The sequence below is a fragment of the Salvelinus alpinus genome, chromosome 24, assembly GCF_045679555.1.
Source record: "Salvelinus alpinus chromosome 24, SLU_Salpinus.1, whole genome shotgun sequence".
Classification (NCBI taxonomy): domain Eukaryota; kingdom Metazoa; phylum Chordata; class Actinopteri; order Salmoniformes; family Salmonidae; genus Salvelinus; species Salvelinus alpinus.
This window is the reverse complement of record NC_092109.1, coordinates 3,591,026-3,611,096: the sequence shown is the minus strand read 5'-3', so window position 1 is coordinate 3,611,096 and position 20,071 is coordinate 3,591,026. Positions and strand designations below refer to the sequence as shown.

At 42.4% G+C, this 20,071-nt stretch overlaps 1 protein-coding gene across 1 annotated transcript in view; it reads left to right on the top strand.

Moving 5' to 3' along the window:
• Positions 1 to 20,071, top strand: part of LOC139552017 (interleukin-6 receptor subunit beta-like) — a 60,132-nt gene that overhangs the window by 9,714 nt on the left and 30,347 nt on the right. Inside the window, exons 4-8 of the mRNA XM_071363352.1 lie at positions 9,654 to 9,795; positions 9,967 to 10,121; positions 10,215 to 10,369; positions 10,776 to 10,935; positions 11,154 to 11,236. Of these exons, the coding sequence (XP_071219453.1) occupies positions 9,654 to 9,795; positions 9,967 to 10,121; positions 10,215 to 10,369; positions 10,776 to 10,935; positions 11,154 to 11,236 (695 nt within the window). The remainder of the gene's footprint in view (positions 1 to 9,653; positions 9,796 to 9,966; positions 10,122 to 10,214; positions 10,370 to 10,775; positions 10,936 to 11,153; positions 11,237 to 20,071) is intronic.

Genomic DNA, 20,071 nt, shown 5'->3' with positions numbered 1-20,071 from the left:
CCTACAGATAAGATCTAAAATAGGCCAGAACTTGTCCGTGTAGACCAATTTGGGTTTCCAATCTCTCCAAAAGAATGTGGTGATCGATTGGTATCAAAAGCAGCACTAAGTTCTAGGAGCATGAGGACAGATGCAGATCCTCGGTCTGACGCCATTAAAAGATCATTTACAACTTTCACAAGTGCAGTCTCAGTGCTATGATGGGGTCTAAAACCAGATTGAAGCATTTCATATACGTTGTTTGTCTTCAGGAAGGCCGTGAGTTGCCGTGCAACAACTTTTTATAAAATCAAGGACCTCTGTACCAGGCGGTGTCAGAGGAAGGCCCTAAAAATGGGAAAAGACTCCAGCCACCCTAGTCATAGACTAGGCATGTGGTACTGTAGCGCCAAGTCTAGGTCCAAAAGGCTTCTCAGCAGCTTCTACCCCCAAGCCAGAAGACTCCTGAACAGCTAATCAAATGGCTACCCAGACTATTTGCATTGCCCCCCCAGTACGCTGCTGCTACTCTCTTTATCTATGCATAGTCACTTTAACTCTACCTACATGTACATATTACCTCGACTAACCAGGTCCCCGCCGCACATTGACTCTGTACCGGTACCCCCTGTATATAGCCTCGCTGTTGTTATTTTGCTGCTGCACTTTAATTATTTGTTACTTTTATTTTTTACTTAACATGTATTTTTGTAAAAACTGCATTGTTGGTTAAGGGATTGTAAGTAATCATTTCACTGTAAGGTCTACACCTGTGCATGTGACAAATAAAATGTGATTTGCATGTTCTCACTGCAGAAAAGCTGCAGGGGGGTAGCCAAGTTTGCGGTCACTCAGTCAGAATGTGCATTAGCATTTCATATTTTTTCCCTACCCTTGCCCCACTTGTTAGATATTATGCACATTGACAGCTTGAGAGCAAACGTCCTGGCCATGTGATTTATCATAGTAGCAGGCAGCAGCAATCTAAATGATTCGGACTGAAAATATGCGAGGAAAAGGAATCGTGAAATGATGAAGCGAGTGGATGGAGAAATGAAGTTTCAGTCTTTCCAATCAGAGCAGCAGGATCAACGCACAGCTTGCCTTTCTCTTTACAGACAGGCAAGCTAGCCAGTTGAGTTATTTAGACCATTTAGCACCTCCCTTGACTGACTGAGAAGGATGCAAACATTTACTTTTTTTCCTGATCACAGATAATTACAAAAAATACTCTGTTCAAAATCCTATCCATTAAATTGCCCATATACTGATTTTGGCACACCACTAATATTTACAATGTGCAGGGATACTGGAGTGGTAGGATTAGATATGTATAGGGGTAGATGACTAGGCATCAGGACATATGACAGATAGAGTAGCAGCAGTGTATATGATGATTGTGTGTAGAGGCAGTATGAATATGTGTGTGAGCAAATGAAGAATGTTTGTGTGCAGTAGGCTTGGGTGGTATACTGTATCTCGGGGTATTTTGAAATACCCTCAGTATGATTTTCCAATTTTGTCTATCATTTACAAAAATAAATACATTTGAATATTAGTACTTTTAAAATAAATACCTGCAGTCAACTCTAGGTAATAGATAAAGCAGATTGCGTTTATAATTTTGCCTGTTAGATTATTTTTGATTATGAAGCTTACCAATACTAGTTTCCCAAAACAGCTGTATTAACCAGTCGTGTGTTTGTTTACAAAGAAGCACAACAAGCAAAATGGGAGCTTCTTGACGTGAGTCACTCCTGCAATTTAAGAGATGTGATAAAGTAAAAATTTTTGCCAGCTATATATCTTATAACTATTAAGTTAACTATTTTTATTTAACCAGGTATGTTGACTGAGAACTCATTCTCATTTACAGCAACGACCTGGGGAATAGTTACAGGAGGGGGCATGAATGAGCCAATTGGAAGCTGAGGATGATTATGTGGCCATGATGGTATGAGGGCCAGATTAGGAATTTAGCCAGGGCACCAGGGTTAACACCCCTACTCTTACGATAAGTGCCATGGGATTTTTAGTGACTACAGAGCGTCAGAACACCCATTTAACGTCCCATCCGAAAGACGGCACCCTGCACAGGGCAATGGCCAAAATCACTGCCCTGGGATCTCTTTTTACATTTTTTTATCAGAGGAAAGAGTGCTTCCTACTGACCTTCCAAGACCACTTCCAGCAGCATCTGTTTTCCCATCCATGGACCCACCCTGCTTAGCTTCAGTGGCAAGCCAGCAGTGGGATGCAGGGTGGTATCCTGCTGGTTTTAAGATGTGACAAATAAGTTCTCTCCAGCTGGGTTTTACTAATGTAACGGATGTGAAATGGCTAGCTAGTTAGCGGGTACGCGCTACTAGCGTTTCAATCAGTTACGTCACTTGCTCTGAAACCTAGAAGTAGTGTTGCCCCTTGCTCTGCAAGGGCCGTGGCCTTTGTGGAGCGATGGGTAACGATGCTTCGTGGGCGACCGTTGTTGATGTGTGCAGAGGGTCCCTGGTTCGCGCCCGGGTCGGGGCGAGGGGACGTACTAAAGTTATACTGTTACATTGGTGCCGTGACCCGGATCACTAGTTGCTGCGGAAAAGGAGGAGGTTGAAAGGGGGGTGAGTGTAACGGATGTGAAATGGCTAGCTAGTTAGCGGGTACGCGCTACTAGCGTTTCAATCAGTTACGTCACTTGCTCTGAAACCTAGAAGTAGTGTTGCCCCTTGCTCTGCAAGGGCCGCGGCCTTTGTGGAGCGATGGGTAACGATGCTTCGTGGGCGACCGTTGTTGATGTGTGCAGAGGGTCCCTGGTTCGCGCCCGGGTCGGGGCGAGGGGACGTATTAAAGTTATACTGTTACACTAACATGCTGATTTAACTAACATGGTGATTTAACAAGCGCATTCGCGGAAAAAGCACTGTCGTTGCACCAATGTGTACCTAACCATAAACAACAACGCTTTTCTTAAAATCAATACACAGAAGTATATATTTTTTAAACCTGCATATTTAGTTAAAAGAAATTAATGTTAGCATGCCATATTAAACTAGGGAAATTGTGTCACTTCTCGTGCGTTCATTGCACGCAGAGTCAGGGTATATGCAACAGTTTGGGCCGCCTGGCTCCTTGCGAACTAATTTTCCAGAATTTTCCATAATTATGACAACATTGAACGTTGTGCAATGTAACAGCAATATTTAGACTTATGGATGCCACCCGTTAGATAAAATACGGACCGGTTCCGTATTTCACTGAAAGAATAAAGGTTTTGTTTTCGAGATGATAGTTTCCAGATTCGACCATATTAATGACCGAAGGCTCGTATTTCTGTGTGTTATTATATTATAATTAAGTCTATGATTTGATAGAGCAGTCTGACTGAGCGGTGGTAGGCAGCAGCAGGCTCGTAAGCATTCATTCAAACAGCACTTTACTGCGTTTGCCAGCAGCTCTTCGCAATGCTTCAAGCATTGCGCTGTTTATGACTTCAAGCCTATCAACTCCCGAGATTAGTTGGCAATACTAAAGTACCTATTAGAACATCCAATAGTCAAAGGTATATGAAATACAAATGGTATAGAGAGAAATAGTTCTATAATAACTACAACCTAAAACTTGAACCTAAAACTTGGGAATATTGAAGACTCATGTTAAAAGGAACCACCAGCTTTCATATGTTCTCATCTTCTGTACAAGGAACTTAAATGTTAGCTTTTTTACACGGCACATATTGCATTTTTACTTTCTTTCCAACACTTTGTTTTTGCATTATTTAAACCAAATTTAACATGTTTCATTATTTATTTGAGAATAAGTTGATTTTATTGATGTATTATACTAAGTAAAAATAAAAGTATTCATTGTTCATTCAGTATTGTTGTAGTTTTCATTATTACAAAAAAAGAAGTATATATATAAATCGTCCGATTAATCGGTGTCGGCTTTTTTTGGTCCTCCAATAATTGGTGTCGGCGTTGAAAAATCATAATCGGTCGACCTCTAGTTGTGTTGGTCTTTTTTTTCAAACGTAAAGAGTGGTAACCAGTTTATCTTAACCATCATGTGCACTGCAACTCATTTCCCTGAGGCCATTTCACTGAGGAAAATCACAGCTCCCAGTATTGTTAAGGCCCTGGTGAAATTATTTTCAACCTTTGGACTTCCACGGGTAGTGCAATCAGACCGAGGTTCAAAGTTCATGTCAAAGGTCTTCCAGCTAGTGCTACAACAGTTGGGTGTAACCCACTGCCCCTCTGGTGTCTACCACCCAGAGTCTCAAGGTGCTCTTGAGAGATTTCATCAGACTTTCTATGTTGAGAGTTTACAGCTTTGAGTTTGAGAGACTGAGATGAAGGGTTCCCTCTTGTGCTGTTTGCAGCATGGGAGGTTGTTCAGGAATCTCTTGGGTTTAGTCCGAATGAGCTTGTGTTTGGACATCATGTCAGAGGTCCTTTTGAGCTTGCTGAGAGAGAGGTTGTTGCAGGGCAACACCTTAAACACAAAAACAAATCTGTTGGAGCTCGTTAGTGCTTTTCGATACAGATTGCACCACACCAGTGAGAATCTGGAGAAGGCGCAAATTAAGCGCCTTCTCGGAAGACCCGAAACTGCATTTTCGAGGTGGGTGACCAAGTCCTGGTTTTGTTGCTCTTTCTGGGTTTTAACGTTTCAAGCTTCCTTTTCAAGCCTTTACCCCATTGTATTTTTTTATTTTTTATTATCTGGATTACATCATCGCCACACCGGTGCGCAGGAAAAAATCCTGGCTGTGTCATGTCAACATGTTGAAACCATACTTCACCCGCTACGATCGGGCAGAGAAGTCGATGGAAACCGGTAGTGATGTTCTTCCTACAGCCACTGCTGTCACCCTTGACTCTAGACTTCCTCAATAGCATTAGGAAAGCCCAATACACCCTGTGCCTGTTGGAAGGTTGAGTAACTCAGAGATTCTAGAAGACTTGTCTCCAGAGGAAGAAGGCATCATTGTTGCACTACTTTTAGAACATCAGGGTTTATTCTCAGATGAGCCAACTCAGACAATTGTACTAGAGCATGACACTGACGTTGGGGACTCTGCCCCAATCAAAGAACAAGCCTATCGAGTGAACCCTGAAAAGAGAGAAAGTCTGCAGTGAGGTAGAGTTCATGCTTGAGAACGACATTGCAAAACATGGCAACAGCCCGTGGAGTTCGCCCTGTATATTAGTACCTAAGGTGGATGGGTCTCTACGGTTTTGTTCTGATTTTCACAAATCTAATGCCATCGGACTTGTACCCTTTGGCCAGGGTCGACAATTGTATGGACCGTGTTGGCGCGGCTAAGTATGTTAGCAAGTTCTATCTGCTGAAGAGAAATGGTCAGGTCCCTCTAACTGAGCGCACCAAAGATTCGTCTGCTTTTGTCACTCCTGACGGTTTGTTTTCCGACCTTTTTATCTTCCGTTTGGGTTACCCTCCTACAGAAAGACAATAACACTGTTGAGCACCCTGTGGAATGTTTTTAAAAGAAATTGGCAACATATCAAAAAAACTACTTGACTATCGAAGAAGAGACGCTCTCTTTGGAACTGGCACTTCTATCATTACCCTTTCATTTTCCTGCAAAATACTGACTGCTTTGCTGGAGTCTCATATTGTGGGAGTTTCCCCATGAAATCAGACATGGCCGTGCTAAGGACAACTTGCTTGCTGATTGTCTTTCAAGGGTGGGCAGTCTAAGTTTTGTTTAGCCAGTGTGTAGCCCTGGCTCACATTTTATTTTGACTGTGCCTTTTGCAGTTTTGGAGATGAGTTTTGTTTTTGATCGGCTCATTCCAAGGGAATTAGAGTTATAGGAACGTATAGAAATTTTACCTATTTCTCAAAAATGTAAGCGATTTAGGCAACAAAATAATAAACATACACTACAAAAGTATGTGGACATTAAACTGAGTGGAATCAACTATTTCAGCTGAATTGGAACGCCAACTACAAGCCAGGCCTAGTCGCCCATCATCAGTGCACGACCTCACTAATGCTCTTGTGGCTGAATCGAAGCTAGTCCCCGCAGCAATGTTCCAACGTTTAGTGAAAAGCCTTCACAGAAGAGTGGAGGCTCTTATAGCAGCAAAGGGGGACCAACTCTATATTAATGCCCATGATTTTGCAATGAGATGTTCGACGAGCAGGTGTCCACATACTTTTGTATGCGTGTGTGTGTGCACACAGTACCAGTCAAAAGTTTGGACACACCTTTTTTACTATTTTCTACTTTGTAGAATAATATTGAAGACTTCAAAACTATGAAATAACACACAGAATCATGTAGTAACCAAAAAAGTGTTAAATAAAAAATATATTTGAGATTTGAGATTCTTCAAAGTAGCCACCCTTTGCCTTGACATATTTGCACACTCTTGACATTCTCTCAACCAGCTTCATGAAGTAGTCACCTGGAATGCATTTCAATTAACAGGTGTGCCTGGTTAAGTTCATTTGTGGAATTTCTTTCCTTCTTAATGCGTTTGAGCCAATCCGTTGTGTTGTGACAAGGTAGGGGTGGTATACAGAAGATAGCCCTATTTGGTAAAATACCATATTATGGCCAGAACAGCTCAAATATGCAAAGAGAAACGACAGTCCATCATTACTTTAAGACATGAAGGGAAGTCAATGTGGGAACATTTCAAGCCCTTTGAAAGTTTATTCAAGTGCAGCTGCAAAAAACATCAAGCGCTATGATGAAACGGGCTCTCATGAGGACCCAGACAGGAATGGAAGACCCAAATCTCTGCTGCAAAGGATAAGTTCATTAGATTTACCAGCCTCAGAAATCGCAGCCCAAATAAATGCTTCATAGAGTTCAAGTAACAGACACATCTTAACATGAACTGTTCAGAGGAGACTGTGTGAATCAGGCCTTCATGGTCGAATTTACATTTACATTTAAGTCATTTAGCAGACGCTCTTATCCAGAGCGACTTGCTGCAAAGAAACCACTACTAAAGGACACCAATAAGAAGAAGAGACTTGCTTGGACCAGTAAACACGAGCAATGGACATTAGATTGGTGGAAATCTGTCCTTTGGTCTGATGAGTCCAGATTTGAGATTGTTGGTTCCAACTGACATGTCTTTGTGAGACGCAGAGTAGGTGAACGGATGATCTCCGCATGTGTGGTTCCCACTGTGAACGTGATGTTGTGGGGGTACTCACAACATTCAGGACCTAACATAAGGACAACTCGGAGTATGCTATTCTGTTCTTCTGAAATAGACTACATTTTCTTCACATCATGGTTCTTTAGACCTGTCTAAAATAAATCATGGATTTATTGTGAAGGTGTAGGCTATATAACATGGATTTATTAGACTTCAAATATAGATGTTACAAAGGTTTGCATCAGTGGCTTGTGTGCTTTGTGTGAAAGCCCGGAAATGCTAAATGTTTTTGTTAATTAATGATCAATTACCATGAAACCGGCAGTTATTTGCTTAACAATCACCAGCTGACAATTTTGTGAGCTACCTATTGCGCCCTCTACAACCACTGTGATTATTATTTGACCCTGCTGCTTATCTATGAACATTTGAACATCTTGAAGAACAATCTGTACTTAATGGCCATGCACTCTTAATCTCCACCCGGCACAGCCAGAAGAGGACCGGCCCGCTTTCTTCCTAGGTTCCTGCCTTTCAATGGAGTTTTTCCTAGCCACTGTGCTTCTACATCTGCATTGCTTGCTGTTTGTGGTTTTAGGCTCAGTTTCTGTATAGCACTTTGACTTCTGCTGATGTAAAAAGGGCTTTATACAGTGGGGAGAACAAGTATTTGATATACTGCCGATTTTGCAGGTTTTCCTACTTACAAAGCATGTAGAGGTCTGTAATTTTTATCATAGGTACACTTCAACTGTGAGAGACGGAATCTAAAACAAAAATCCAGAAAATCACATTGTATGATTTTTAAGTAATTCATTTGCATTTTATTGCATGACATAAGTATTTGATACATCAGAAAAGCAGAACTTAATATTTGGTACAGAAACCTTTGTTTGCAATTACAGAGATCATACGTTTCCTGTAGTTCTTGACCAGGTTTACACACACTGCAGCAGGGATTTTGGCCCACTCCTCCATACAGACCTTTTCCAGATCCTTCAGGTTTTGGGGCTGTCGCTGGGCAATACAGACTTTTAGCTCCCTCCAAAGATTTTCTATTGGGTTCAGGTCTGGCCACTCCAGGACCTTGAGATGCTTCTTAAGGAGCCACTCCTTAGTTGCCCTGACTGTGTTTCGGGTCGTTATCATGCTGGAAGACCCAGCCACGACCCATCTTCAATGCTCTTAGTGAGGGAAGGAGGTTGTTGGCCAAGATCTCACGATACATGGCCCCATCCATCCTCCCCTCAATACGGTGCAGTCGTCCTGTCCCCTTTGCAGAAAAGCATCCCCAAAGAATGATGTTTCCACCTCGATGCTTCACGGTTGGGATGGTGTTCTTGGGGTTGTACTCATCCTTCTTCTTCCTCCAAACACGGCGAGTGGAGTTTAGACCAAAAAGCTCTATTTTTGTCTCATCAGACCACATGACCTTCTCCCATTCCTCCTCTGGATCATCCAGATGGTCATTCGCAAACTTCAGACGGGCCTGGACATGCGCTGGCTTGAGCAGGGGGACCTTGCGTGCGCTGCAGGATTTTAATCCATGACGGTGTAGTGTGTTACTAATGGTTTTCTTTGAGACTGTGGTCCCAGCTCTCTTCAGGTCATTGACCAGGTCCTGCCGTGTAGTTCTGGACTGATCCCTCACCTTCCTCATGATCATTGATGACCCACGAGGTGAGATCTTGCATGGAGCCCCAGACCGAGGGTGATTGACCGTCATCTTGAACTTCTTCCATTTTCTAATAATTGCGCCAACAGTTGTTGCCTTTTCACCAAGCTGCTTGCCTATTGTCCTGTTGCCCATCCCAGCATTGTGCAGGTCTACAATTGTATCCCTGATGTCCTTACACAGCTCTCTGGTCTTGGCCATTGTGGAGAGGTTGGAGTCTGTTTGATTGAGTGTGTGGACAGGTGTCTTTTATACAGGTAACGAGTTCAAACAGGTGCAGTTAATACAGGTAATGAGTGGAGAACAGGAGGGCTTCTTAAAGAAAAACTAACAGGTCTGTGAGAGCCAGAATTCTTACTGGTTGGTAGGTGATCAAATACTTATGTCATGCAATAAAATGCAAATGAATTACTTAAAAATCATACAATGTGATTTTCTGGATTTTTGTTTTAGATTCCGTCTCACAGTTGAAGTGTACCTATGATAAAAATTACAGACCTCTACATGCTTTGTAAGTAGGACAACCTGCAAAATCAGCAGTGTATCAAATACTTGTTCTCCCCACTGTATATACATTTGATTTGATGCTCTGGTACCACTTGCCATGTGGAAGCAGAGAGAACAGTCTGTGGCTGGAGTCTTTAACAATTTTCCGGTCTTTCATGTTCACACTGAATGACCCTAAAGCTTTCTCACTGTCAGGTTTGGGTTCAATTCAGTTTTCAATTGAGGAAGTGAATTTCAACTGACTTCCTGAATCGAAATGAATTTTGACCCCATCCTGCTCAGTGCAGTAGGTACATAGCCGTTGGTATGTTTCTCTGACATGAAATAATGGCAGCTGTTTGTTTATTGGTCAGATCCCCCTGAGAAGCCTGTGAACCTGTCCTGCATGGCTGTCCAGTTTGGCCGAAAGATTTCCTCCAACGTGACGTGCACATGGCAGCCTGGGACAAGAGACGAGATGCTGAAAACGACTTATACCTTGTTTGGCAGTCTAATGTGAGTGTCATACATAAGGTTAGATACATGGTGGATACAAACATTATTTTTCAAATCGGTGAATGGAAAACCTGGCTTCAGTTCTGAGAACCCCTAAATATCAAGGTTCTTAGACAGTGTATGCGATTTGTTAATTACTGATTTCTGATCATCATTGTTGTGTTTATTCAGTGGTTCAAATAAGAGCAGCAAAGCTCACAGAAGCTGTGGATACATCGACTTCGATACCTTTCCAAGCTTCATGGAACTTGCTATATGGGTAGAAGTTGAAAACAAGTTGGGGAAGGTTCGATCTGACATTCTGGATATTTTTGCTGCTGATTTGGGTAGGTGGAGTGAAATGTATTTTCTGATTGCCCTTGAAGTTACAATGACTATCACCTCCCCCATATAGTTTAATGGTTTGTCCTGTTTTGCAGTGAAAACGAATCCCCCATCAGATGTCAATATTATTTCCGAGAATAACTTTTCCAGGACTCTCTTAGTGAGTTGGAAGCACCCTATCCATGTAACCTATGTAACGCTGAAATACAACATCAGGTTCTGCACTGTGGGCTCTCGAGACTGGACTGAGGTAAATAGCCACAATCACAATACATGTTAAAAGGATATTCTTTAGACCTCAGAAGTAGATTAATGTTGATATGTCCCATGCCATTTGTTGTAACCTTAATCCCAAAATGAAAGGTTAAGTATCATATAATTTCCTGGTAAAGGAATATAGTATGATCTACACAACCGATGGCATGGGGTGTGTATGGCATGGGCTTGAAGTTAGACTTGTTATAAGGTGTGTAAACATCTGGCGAACGTTGGAGTGAAATGTCTCTAATGTTAAAAGCCATCTATCCTATCCTTATTCTGATAGGTGTTATCAACAGTGAATCAATGTATTGTTGGTGTTGCAAATGAACTGTAATATGACACATTGTTGCCCTCGGCTCCATTTGTCATTATATCCATTTAATTGACTCTTTTAGGTACCCCCAAATGACACCGAAAGCTACAAGGAGTCTTTCCGTCTTCAGTACCTCAAGCCGGACACGGAGTATGTAGTGCAGGTGCGATGCATTCATTATAGGGGCTATGGCTATTGGAGTGACTGGAGCGCTAACTCTACCGCCAGGACCCCAGAGGACAGTGAGTAGCCATGACAACAAACATATATCATTCTATTATGTTTCATTTAGCATTGTGGCCAACCATGTTAAGCTGTAGAACTCATATGTGAAGTCAGTGTATGAGTGATTTAGTTCAACAATCGTGAGTGTGATCCAGGTAGCTAGTCTATGGACTGCTCAGTTTGTCATATCTCGGATGGCTGAGTTGTATCGATTTCGGCTCTGTTCTTTGCCTAGAGCCTACAAGTAAGCCAGACCTATGGAGAGTCGTCATTCCCAGCCAAGTCAAAAGTGAGCGGAGAGTGCAAGTGATGTGTAAGGTAATGAAGGCCATACTGAAAATAGAGTGCCACAGTGATGTCGTCATAATACCCATAAAACCTAGTGGTCAAACATGGAAATGATTGCAATAGTTTTTTTTTTCACCATCATTTTTTTCTAATAGGGAATTTCTCAAATACTTCAAAGAAGGTCAGTGTTTTGTGTAGGGTTACATTTTGATAACCATGTAAATCTCTCTCGGACAAGGTGACTTCCAGGCTTTGATTTTAGTTTTGAGGTTGGTTCTGTTTAGGTGTTGACGAACACTGATTGGAATCATCCTCGTTGGGCAGGACGTGTTGCACTGGTCGCCTCGTTAGTCAGTGATTAGTTTCATCTGTGCTGGCACAGGTGATATAAGAGTGACTGCCCTAAAAAACAACTAATCCCTTTGGAAACGGCCTATGTGGTATCGATATGAGTCAGAAATGTGTTCTAGTGTCAAAATTGACTACAAAGTGTAAATAGGATCATTTGTCATATCGCCAGTCTCTTCTAAAACAGAGTTTGGAACCTGAGTGCGTCACAACGAGTACATTTAAAGTTGGGTTTGGAATACAATTGTCAACAATTCATGCCCCTTTTTGTGAAGCTCCACGTGCAAATAGCCCCTCAGCCCACTTCGCTTCCCTTCATTGAATGGGGCTCCATTGTTTCATCGCCCCCAACGTGTTCAAAGGCTCACGGACGTTTCGAGACGGATTCCTTCCAGCAGGATGCACAGCCAACTATGGTTTCCATGCTCTGCATAATACCCTACCATGCAGAAAGGTGGTTGGATTTCGTTGGACCCCAGTGATGGTGAGTATACCGGTAGCTAGACCATAGACTGCTGGTTATATATCTGGTTATGTACATTTTGATAGTCATTATCACTGCAAGCAGAGCTACAGTTGAAGTCGGAAGTTTACATACACCTTAGCCAACTACATTTAAACTCAGTTTTTCACAATTCCTGACATTTAATCCCAGTAAAAATTAACCCTGTCTTAGGTCAGTTAGGATCACCACTTTATTTTAAGAATGTGAATTGTCAGAATAATAGTAGAGAATTATTTATTTCAGCTTTTATTCCTTTCATCACATTCCCAGTGGGTCAGAAGTTTACATACACTCAATTAGTATTTGGTAGTATTGCCTTTAAATTGTTTAACTTGGGTCAAATGTTTCCGCTAGACTTCCACAAGCTTCCCACAATAAGTTGGGTGAATTCCTCCTGACAGCTACTATTATTCTGACATTTCACATTCTTAAAATAAAGTGGTAATCCTAACTGACCTAAAACGGGGTTAATTTTTACTGGGATTAAGTGTCAGGAATTGTGAAACTGAGTTTGAGTTCAAATGTATTTGGCTAAGGTGTATGTAATAGCCACTATATTGTGATCACTGCATCAAATGGGTACGGCTACAGCTTTAGAAAAAAGTTCTACAGTATTAGTCAAATGTGATCGATACATGTGGATGATCTTGTTTGCAAACACCCTGGTAGGTTGATTAATAACCTGAACCAGATTAGACACTGGTTACAGTGAGAAGCTTCCTCTTGAGTGGACAGGTTGATTTTTAGGGCCGTACGCACTACCCTCTAAACAGTCGTGGCAAAAAGTTTTGAGAATGACATAAATATTAATTTTCAGTCTGCTGCCTCAGTTTGTATGGTGTCAATTTGTATATACTCCAGAATGTTATGAAGAGTGATCAGATGAATTGCAATTAATTGCAAAGTCCCTCTTTGCCATGCAAATGAGCTGAATCCCCCCAAAAACATTTCCACTGCATTTCAGCCATGCCACAAAAGGACCAGCTGACATCAGGTCAATGATTCTCTCGTTAACACAGGTGTGAGTGTTGACGAGGACAAGGCTGGAGATCACTCAGTCATGCTGATTGAGTTCGAATAACAGACTGGAAGCTTCAAAAGGAGGGTGGTGCTTGGAATCATTGTTCTTCTAGTGCTAGATAGTGCTGCCAGTAAGATTGCACCTAAATCAAACATTTATCGGATCATCAAGAACTTCAAGGAGAGCGGTTCAATTGTTGTGAAGAAGGCTTCAGGGCGCCCAAGAAAGTCCAGCAAGCGCCAGGACCGTCTCCTAAAGTTGATTCAGCTGCGTGATCGGGGCACCACCAGTACAGAGCTTGCTCAGGAATGGCAGCAGGCAGGTGTGAGTGCATCTGCACGCACAGTGAGGCGAAGACTTTTGGAGGATGGCCTGGTGTCAAGAAGAGTAGCAAAGAAGCTACTTCTCTCCAGGAAAAACATCAGGGACAGACTGATATTCTGCAAAAGGTACAAGGATTGGACTGCTGAGGACTGGGGTGAAGTCATTTTCTCTGATGAATCCCCTTTCCGATTGTTTGGGGCATCCGGAAAAAAGCTTGTCCTCAGAAGACAAGGTGAGCGCTACCATCAGTCCTGTGCCATGCCAACAGTAAAGCATCCTGAGACCATTCATGTGTGGGGTTGCTTCTCAGCCAAGGGAGTGGGCTCACTCACAATTTTGCCTAAGAACACAGCCATGAATAAAGAATGATACCAACACATCCTCCGAGAGCAACTTCTCCCAACCATCCAGGAACAGTTTGGTGACGAACAATGCCCTTTTCAGCATGATGGAGCACCTTGCCATAAGGCAAAAGTGATAACTAAGTGGCTCGGGGAACAAAACATTGATATTTTGGGTCCATGGCCAGCAAACTCCCCAGACCTTAATCCCATTGAGAACTTGTGGTCAATCCTCAAGAGGCAGGTGGACAAACATTATGCAAGAATGGGCTGCCATCAGTCAGGATGTGGCCCAGAAGTGAATTGACAGCATGCCAGGGCGGATTGCAGAGGTCTTGAAAAAGAAGGGTCAACACTGCAAATATTGACTCTTTGCATCAATTTCATGTAATTGCCTTTTCATGTAATTGCCATTTCATAAGTGCCTTTGGCACTTATGAAATGCTTGTAATTATACTTCAGTATTCCATAGTAACATCTGACAAAAATATCTAAGGACACTGAAGCAGCAAACTTTGTGAAAATTACTATTTGTGTCATTCTCAAAACATTTGGCCACGACTGTAGAGCCTTGTCATCGTAGGCCGAGCAGTTGCCATACCAGGCGGTTATGCAACCAGTCAGGATGCTCTCGATGGTGCAGCTAAATAACTTTGAGGACCCATGCCAGGGCCCATTTTCAGTCTCCTGAGAATAGGCAATGTCGTGCCCTCTTCACGATTGTCTTGGTGTGTTTGGAACATGATAGTTCGTTGGTGATGTTGACACCAAGGAACTTGAAGCTCTCTACCTGTTCCACTACAGCACTGTTGATGAGAAGGGGGGCGTGGTCAGTCCTCCTTTTCTGGTAGTCCACAATCATCTCCTTTGTCTTGATCACGTTGAGAAAGGGGTTGTTATCCTGGCACCACACTGCCAGGTCTCTGACTTCCTCCCTATAGGCTGTCTTGTTGTCTGTGATCAGGTCTACTACTTTGGTCTGCAAAGTTAATGATGGTGTTGGAGTCGTGCATTGGCCATGCAGTCATGGGTGAACAGGGAGTACAGGAGGGGGCTGAGCACGCACCCATGAGGGGCCCCAGTGTTAAGGATCAGCGTGGCAGATGTGTTATCTACCCTTACCACCTGGGGGTGGCCCGTCAGGAAGTCCAGGATCTTGTTGCAGAGGGAGGTGTTTAGTCCCAGGGTCCTTAGCTTATTGATGAGCTTTGAGGTACTATAGTGTTGAAGGCTGAGCTGTAGTCAATGAACAGCATTCTCATGTAGGTGTTCCTTTTGTCCAGGTGGGAAAGGGCAGTGTGGAGTGCAATAGAGATTGCATTATCTGTGGATCTGATGAGGCGGGTCTAGGGAGTGGGTCTAGGGTTTCTGGGATAATGGTGTTGATGTGAGCCATGACCAGCCTTTCAAAGCCCTTCATGGCTACAGACGTGAGTGCTATGGGTCGGTAGTCATTTAGGCAGGTTAACCGGTTGCTCTCATGCATGCTTCAGTGTTGCTTGCCTCGAAGCGAGCATAGAAGTCATTTAGCTCATCTTGTAGGCTCGTGTGACTGGGCAGCTCGTGTCTGCTTCCCTTTGTATTTGTAGTCCATAATACTTTGTTAGCCCTGCCACATCCGTCGAGCGTCGGAGCCGGTGTAATACGATTCAATCTTAGTCCTGAATTGACGCTTTGTCTGTTTTGATGGTTTGTCGGAGGGCATAGTGGGATTTCTTATAAGCATCCGGGTTAGAGTACCGCTCCTTGAAAGCGGTAGCTCTACCCTTTAGCTCAATGCGGATGTTGCCAGTAATCCATGGCTTCCGGTTGGGGTACGTACGGTACTGTGGGGACAACTTCATCGATGCACTTATTGATGAAGCCAGTGACGGATGTGGTGTACTCGTCAATGGAAAAATCACTGAAGTTGGAGACTTATATCTCCCTCACTAACTTTAAGTGTCAGCTGTCAGAACAGCTTACTGATCACTGCAGCTGTACACAGCCCATCTGTGATTAGCCCATCCAACTACCTACCTCATCCCCATATTTTGTTTTTGTTTTTCTGCTCTTTTGCACACCAGTATTTCTACTTGCACATCCAGATCTGCACATATATCACTCCAGTGTAAATTGCTAAATTGTAATTACTTCACCACTATTAACCTATTTATTGCCTTACCTCCTTACTTAATTTGCACACACTGTATACAGATTTTTATATTGTGTTATTGACTGTACTTTTGTTTATCCCATGTGTAACTCTTGTGGTGTTTTTGTCGCACTGCTTTGCTTTATCTTGGCCAGGTTGCTGTTGTAAATGAGAACTTGTTCTCAACTGGCCTACCTGGTTAAATAAAGGTGAAATACTTTTTAAAAATAAATAATGCCATCGGAAGAATCGCAAAACATATTCTAGTCTGTGCTAGCAAAGCAGTCCTGTAGCTTAGCATCTGCGTCATCTGACCACTTCAGTTTTGAGCGAGTCACTTGTACTTCCTGCTTTAGATTTAGCTTGTAAGCAGGAATCAGGAGGATAAGAGTTATGGTCAGATTTGCCAAATGGAGGGTGACGGAGAGCTTTGTACGCGTCTGTGTGTGGAGTAAAGGTGGTTGCACATGTATCATGCTGGTAGAATTCATTTTATTTAACTAGGCAAGTCGGTTAAGAACAAATCATTTTTTACAGTGACGGCCTAACCGTCATCAAATTAGGTGAAACGGATTTAAGTTTCCCTGCGTTAAAGTCCCCAGCCACCAGGAGCGCCACCTCTGGATGAGCATTTTCTTATTTGCTTATGGACTTATTCAACTCGTTGATTGCGGTCTTAGTGCCAGCATCGGTTTGTGGTGGTAAATAGACAGCTACGATAAATATAGATGAACTCCCTTGGTAGATAGTGTGCTCTACAGCTTATCATGAGATACTCTACCGCAGGCTAGGAAAATCTTGAGACTTCCTTAATACTTGATTTTGTGCACCAGCTGTTATTTACAAATAGACACAGACCGCCACCCCTTGTCTTACCGGAGGTAGCTGTTCTGTCTTGCCGATGCACGGAAAACCCAGCCAGCTGTATCTTATCCATGTCGTCGTTCAGCCAGGACTCAGTGAAACAAATATTACAGTTTTTAATGTCCCGTTGGTAGGATAGTCTTGATCGGAGCTCCTCCATTGTATTATCCAATGATTGCACGTTGGCTAATAGGACTGATGGTAGAGGAAGATTACCCACTCGCGTTGGATCCTTACAAGGCACCCCGACCTACGTCCCTGATATCTCTTCTTCATGCGAATGACGGGCCCTTGTCGGGTGTCTGAGGTAAATCCTTCACGTCCAACTTGTTAAAGAAAAAATCTTTGTCCATTACGCGGTGAGTAATCGCTGTCCTGATATCCAGAAGCTATTTTTGGTCGTACGAGACGGTGGCAGAAACATTATGTACAAATAACGCGAAAAAACTAACTATAGCACAATTGGTTCGGAGTCTCAGAAATGGCTAATATACACTACCGGTCAATTTTTAGAACACCTACTCATACAAAGGTATTTTTTAAATATATTTTTATATTTTCTACATTGTAGAATAATAGTGAAGACATCAAAACTATTAAATAACACATGGAATCATGTAGTAACCAAAAAAGTGTTTGTCATCTGATGCAGCACTCCATCACTCTCCTTGTTAAAATAGCCCTTACACAGCCTGGAGGTGTGTTGGGTCATTGTCCTGTTGAAAAACAAATGATAGTTCCACTAAGCCCAAACCAGATGGGATGGCATATCGTTGCAGAATGCTGTGGTAGCCAATGCTAGTTAAGTATGCCTTGAATTCGAAATAAATCACAGACGGTGTCACCAGCAAAGCACCCCCACACCAGAACACCTAATCCTCCATGCTTTACGGTGGGAAATACACATGCGGAGATCATCCGTTTACCCACACCACGTCTCACAAAGACACGGCGGTCGAATTCAAAAATCTCCAACTTGGACACCAGACCAAAGGACAAATTTCCACCGGTCTAATGTCCATTGCTTGTTTTTCTTGGCCCAAGCAAGTCTCTTCTTATTATTGGTGTCTTTTTGGTAGTGGTTTCTTTGCAGCAATTTGACCATGAAGGCCTGATTCACACAGTCTCCTCTGAATAGTTGATGTTTAGATGTCTGTTACTTGAACTCTGTGAAGCATTTATTTGGGCTGCAATTTCTGACGCTGGTAACTCTAATGAACTTATCCTTTGCAGCAGAGGTAACTATGGGTCTTCCATTCCTCTGCCGGTCCTCATGAGAACCAGTTTCATCATAGTGCTTAATGGTTTTTGCGACTGCACTTGAAGAAACTTTCAAAGTCCTTGAAATTCTCTGGATTGTCTGACCTTCATGTCTTAAAGTAATGATGGACTGTTGTTTCTCTTTGCTTATTTGAGCTGTTTTTGCCATAATATGGACTTGGTCTTTTACCAAATAGGGCTATCTTCTGCTATCTTCTACCACCCCTACTTTGTCACAACACAACTGATTGGCTCAAATGCATTAAGAAGGAAAGAAATTCCACAAATTCCACACTTGTTAATTGAAATGCATTCCAGGTGACTACTTCATGAAGCTGGTTGAGAGAGTGCCAAGAGTGTGCAAAGCTGTCAAGGCAAAGGGTGGCTACTTTGAAGAATCTCAAATATAAATAATATATTTTGATTTGTTTAATACTTTTTTGGGGTTACAACATGTTTTAATGTCTTCGCTGTTATTCTACAGTGTAGAAAATAGTAAAAAATAAAGAAAAACACTTGAATGAGTAGGTGTGTTCTAACTTTTGACTGGTGCTGTATATCTCACAATAATAGTTTACATGTCACTGGGAGCACAACATTGAATCCACATCGAAAGTATCTATACAGTTTATAGGAAATGGTGAGTTTTGACCCAAAATGTATTTGGTTTTCCCCACCTTCCTCTTATAGCCATTTAGGCAGCAAGATTCCTCTTTCATACAGAATAGTGTGCAAAGTAATGCAAGTTTGTTTTCACTGCCTCTTTTTGTTAAGGAAATGAGACAAGACGAATGGGAGAGTGATAATTGTAGTTCTGAAAGCACATCATGCTCTTTTTAAGAGCCTGCCGACGCTTTCAAGCTAAATTATATCACTGCGATCTAAAAGCACAGTTTGGGAGATTGTCTCGGACAGATTAGAATTGGATCCCCGGGATACAGGTATGTAATCAAAATGCAAAGTGTTAGCTCTCCGGAGAAGTTTGCAATCAAATCATGTTATTGTGTGTGTCCATTGTTCAAAGCAAGTTAAACAACAGTCACATCAGTGAAATAATTGGATCATCATCCATCGTAAAGCTCAAAATACTTACAACATTACTGACACAATTTTTGTTGTTTTGGCTCTATACTCCACAACCGTTGTTGACAGGTGTATAACATCAAGCATGCAGCCATGCAATCTCCATAGACAAACATTGGCAGTAGAATGGCCTTACTGAAGAGCTCAGTGACTTTCAATGTGGCACCGTCGTAGGATTACACCTTTCCAACAAGTTAGTTGAATTTCTGCCCTGCAACTGTATGTGCTGTTATTGTGAAGTGGAAACGCTAGTTTCCATAGCCGAGCACAAGCCTAAGATCACCATGTGCACCATGTCGAGTGGTGTAAAGCTCACCGCCATTGGACTCTGAAGCAGTGGAGTCGCATTCTCTGAAGTGATGAATCACACTTTACCATCTGGATGGATGAATCTGGGGTTTTACAGATGCCAGGGGAACACTACCTGCCTCAATGCATAGTGCCAATTGTAAAGTCTGGAGGAGGAGGAATAATGGTCTGGGGCTGTTTTTCATGGTTCGGGCTAGGCCCCTTAGTTCCAGTGAAGGGAAATCTTAATGCTACATTTAACTAGGCAAGTCAGTTCAGAACAAATTCTTATTTTCAATGACGGCCTAGGAACAGTAGGTTAACTGCCTTGTTCAGGGGCAGAACGACAGATTTTTACCTTGTCAGCTCGGAGATTCGATCTTGCAACCTTTCCGTTACAATTCCAACGCTCTAACCACTAGGCTACCTGCTGCCCCATGATTCTAGACTATTCTGTGCTTCCAACTTTGTGGCAACAGTTAAGGGGAAGGCCCTTTCATTTTTCAGCATGACAATGCCCCCGTGCACAAAGCGAGGTCCATACAGGAATTCTTTGTCAAATATAAAATAAATAACACATTTTGAATTACTACAGGATTGCATATGTGTTATTTCATAGTTTTGACGTCTTCACTATTATTCTACAATATAGTAAAAATAAACAAAAACCCTTGAATGAGTAGGTGTACTAAAACTT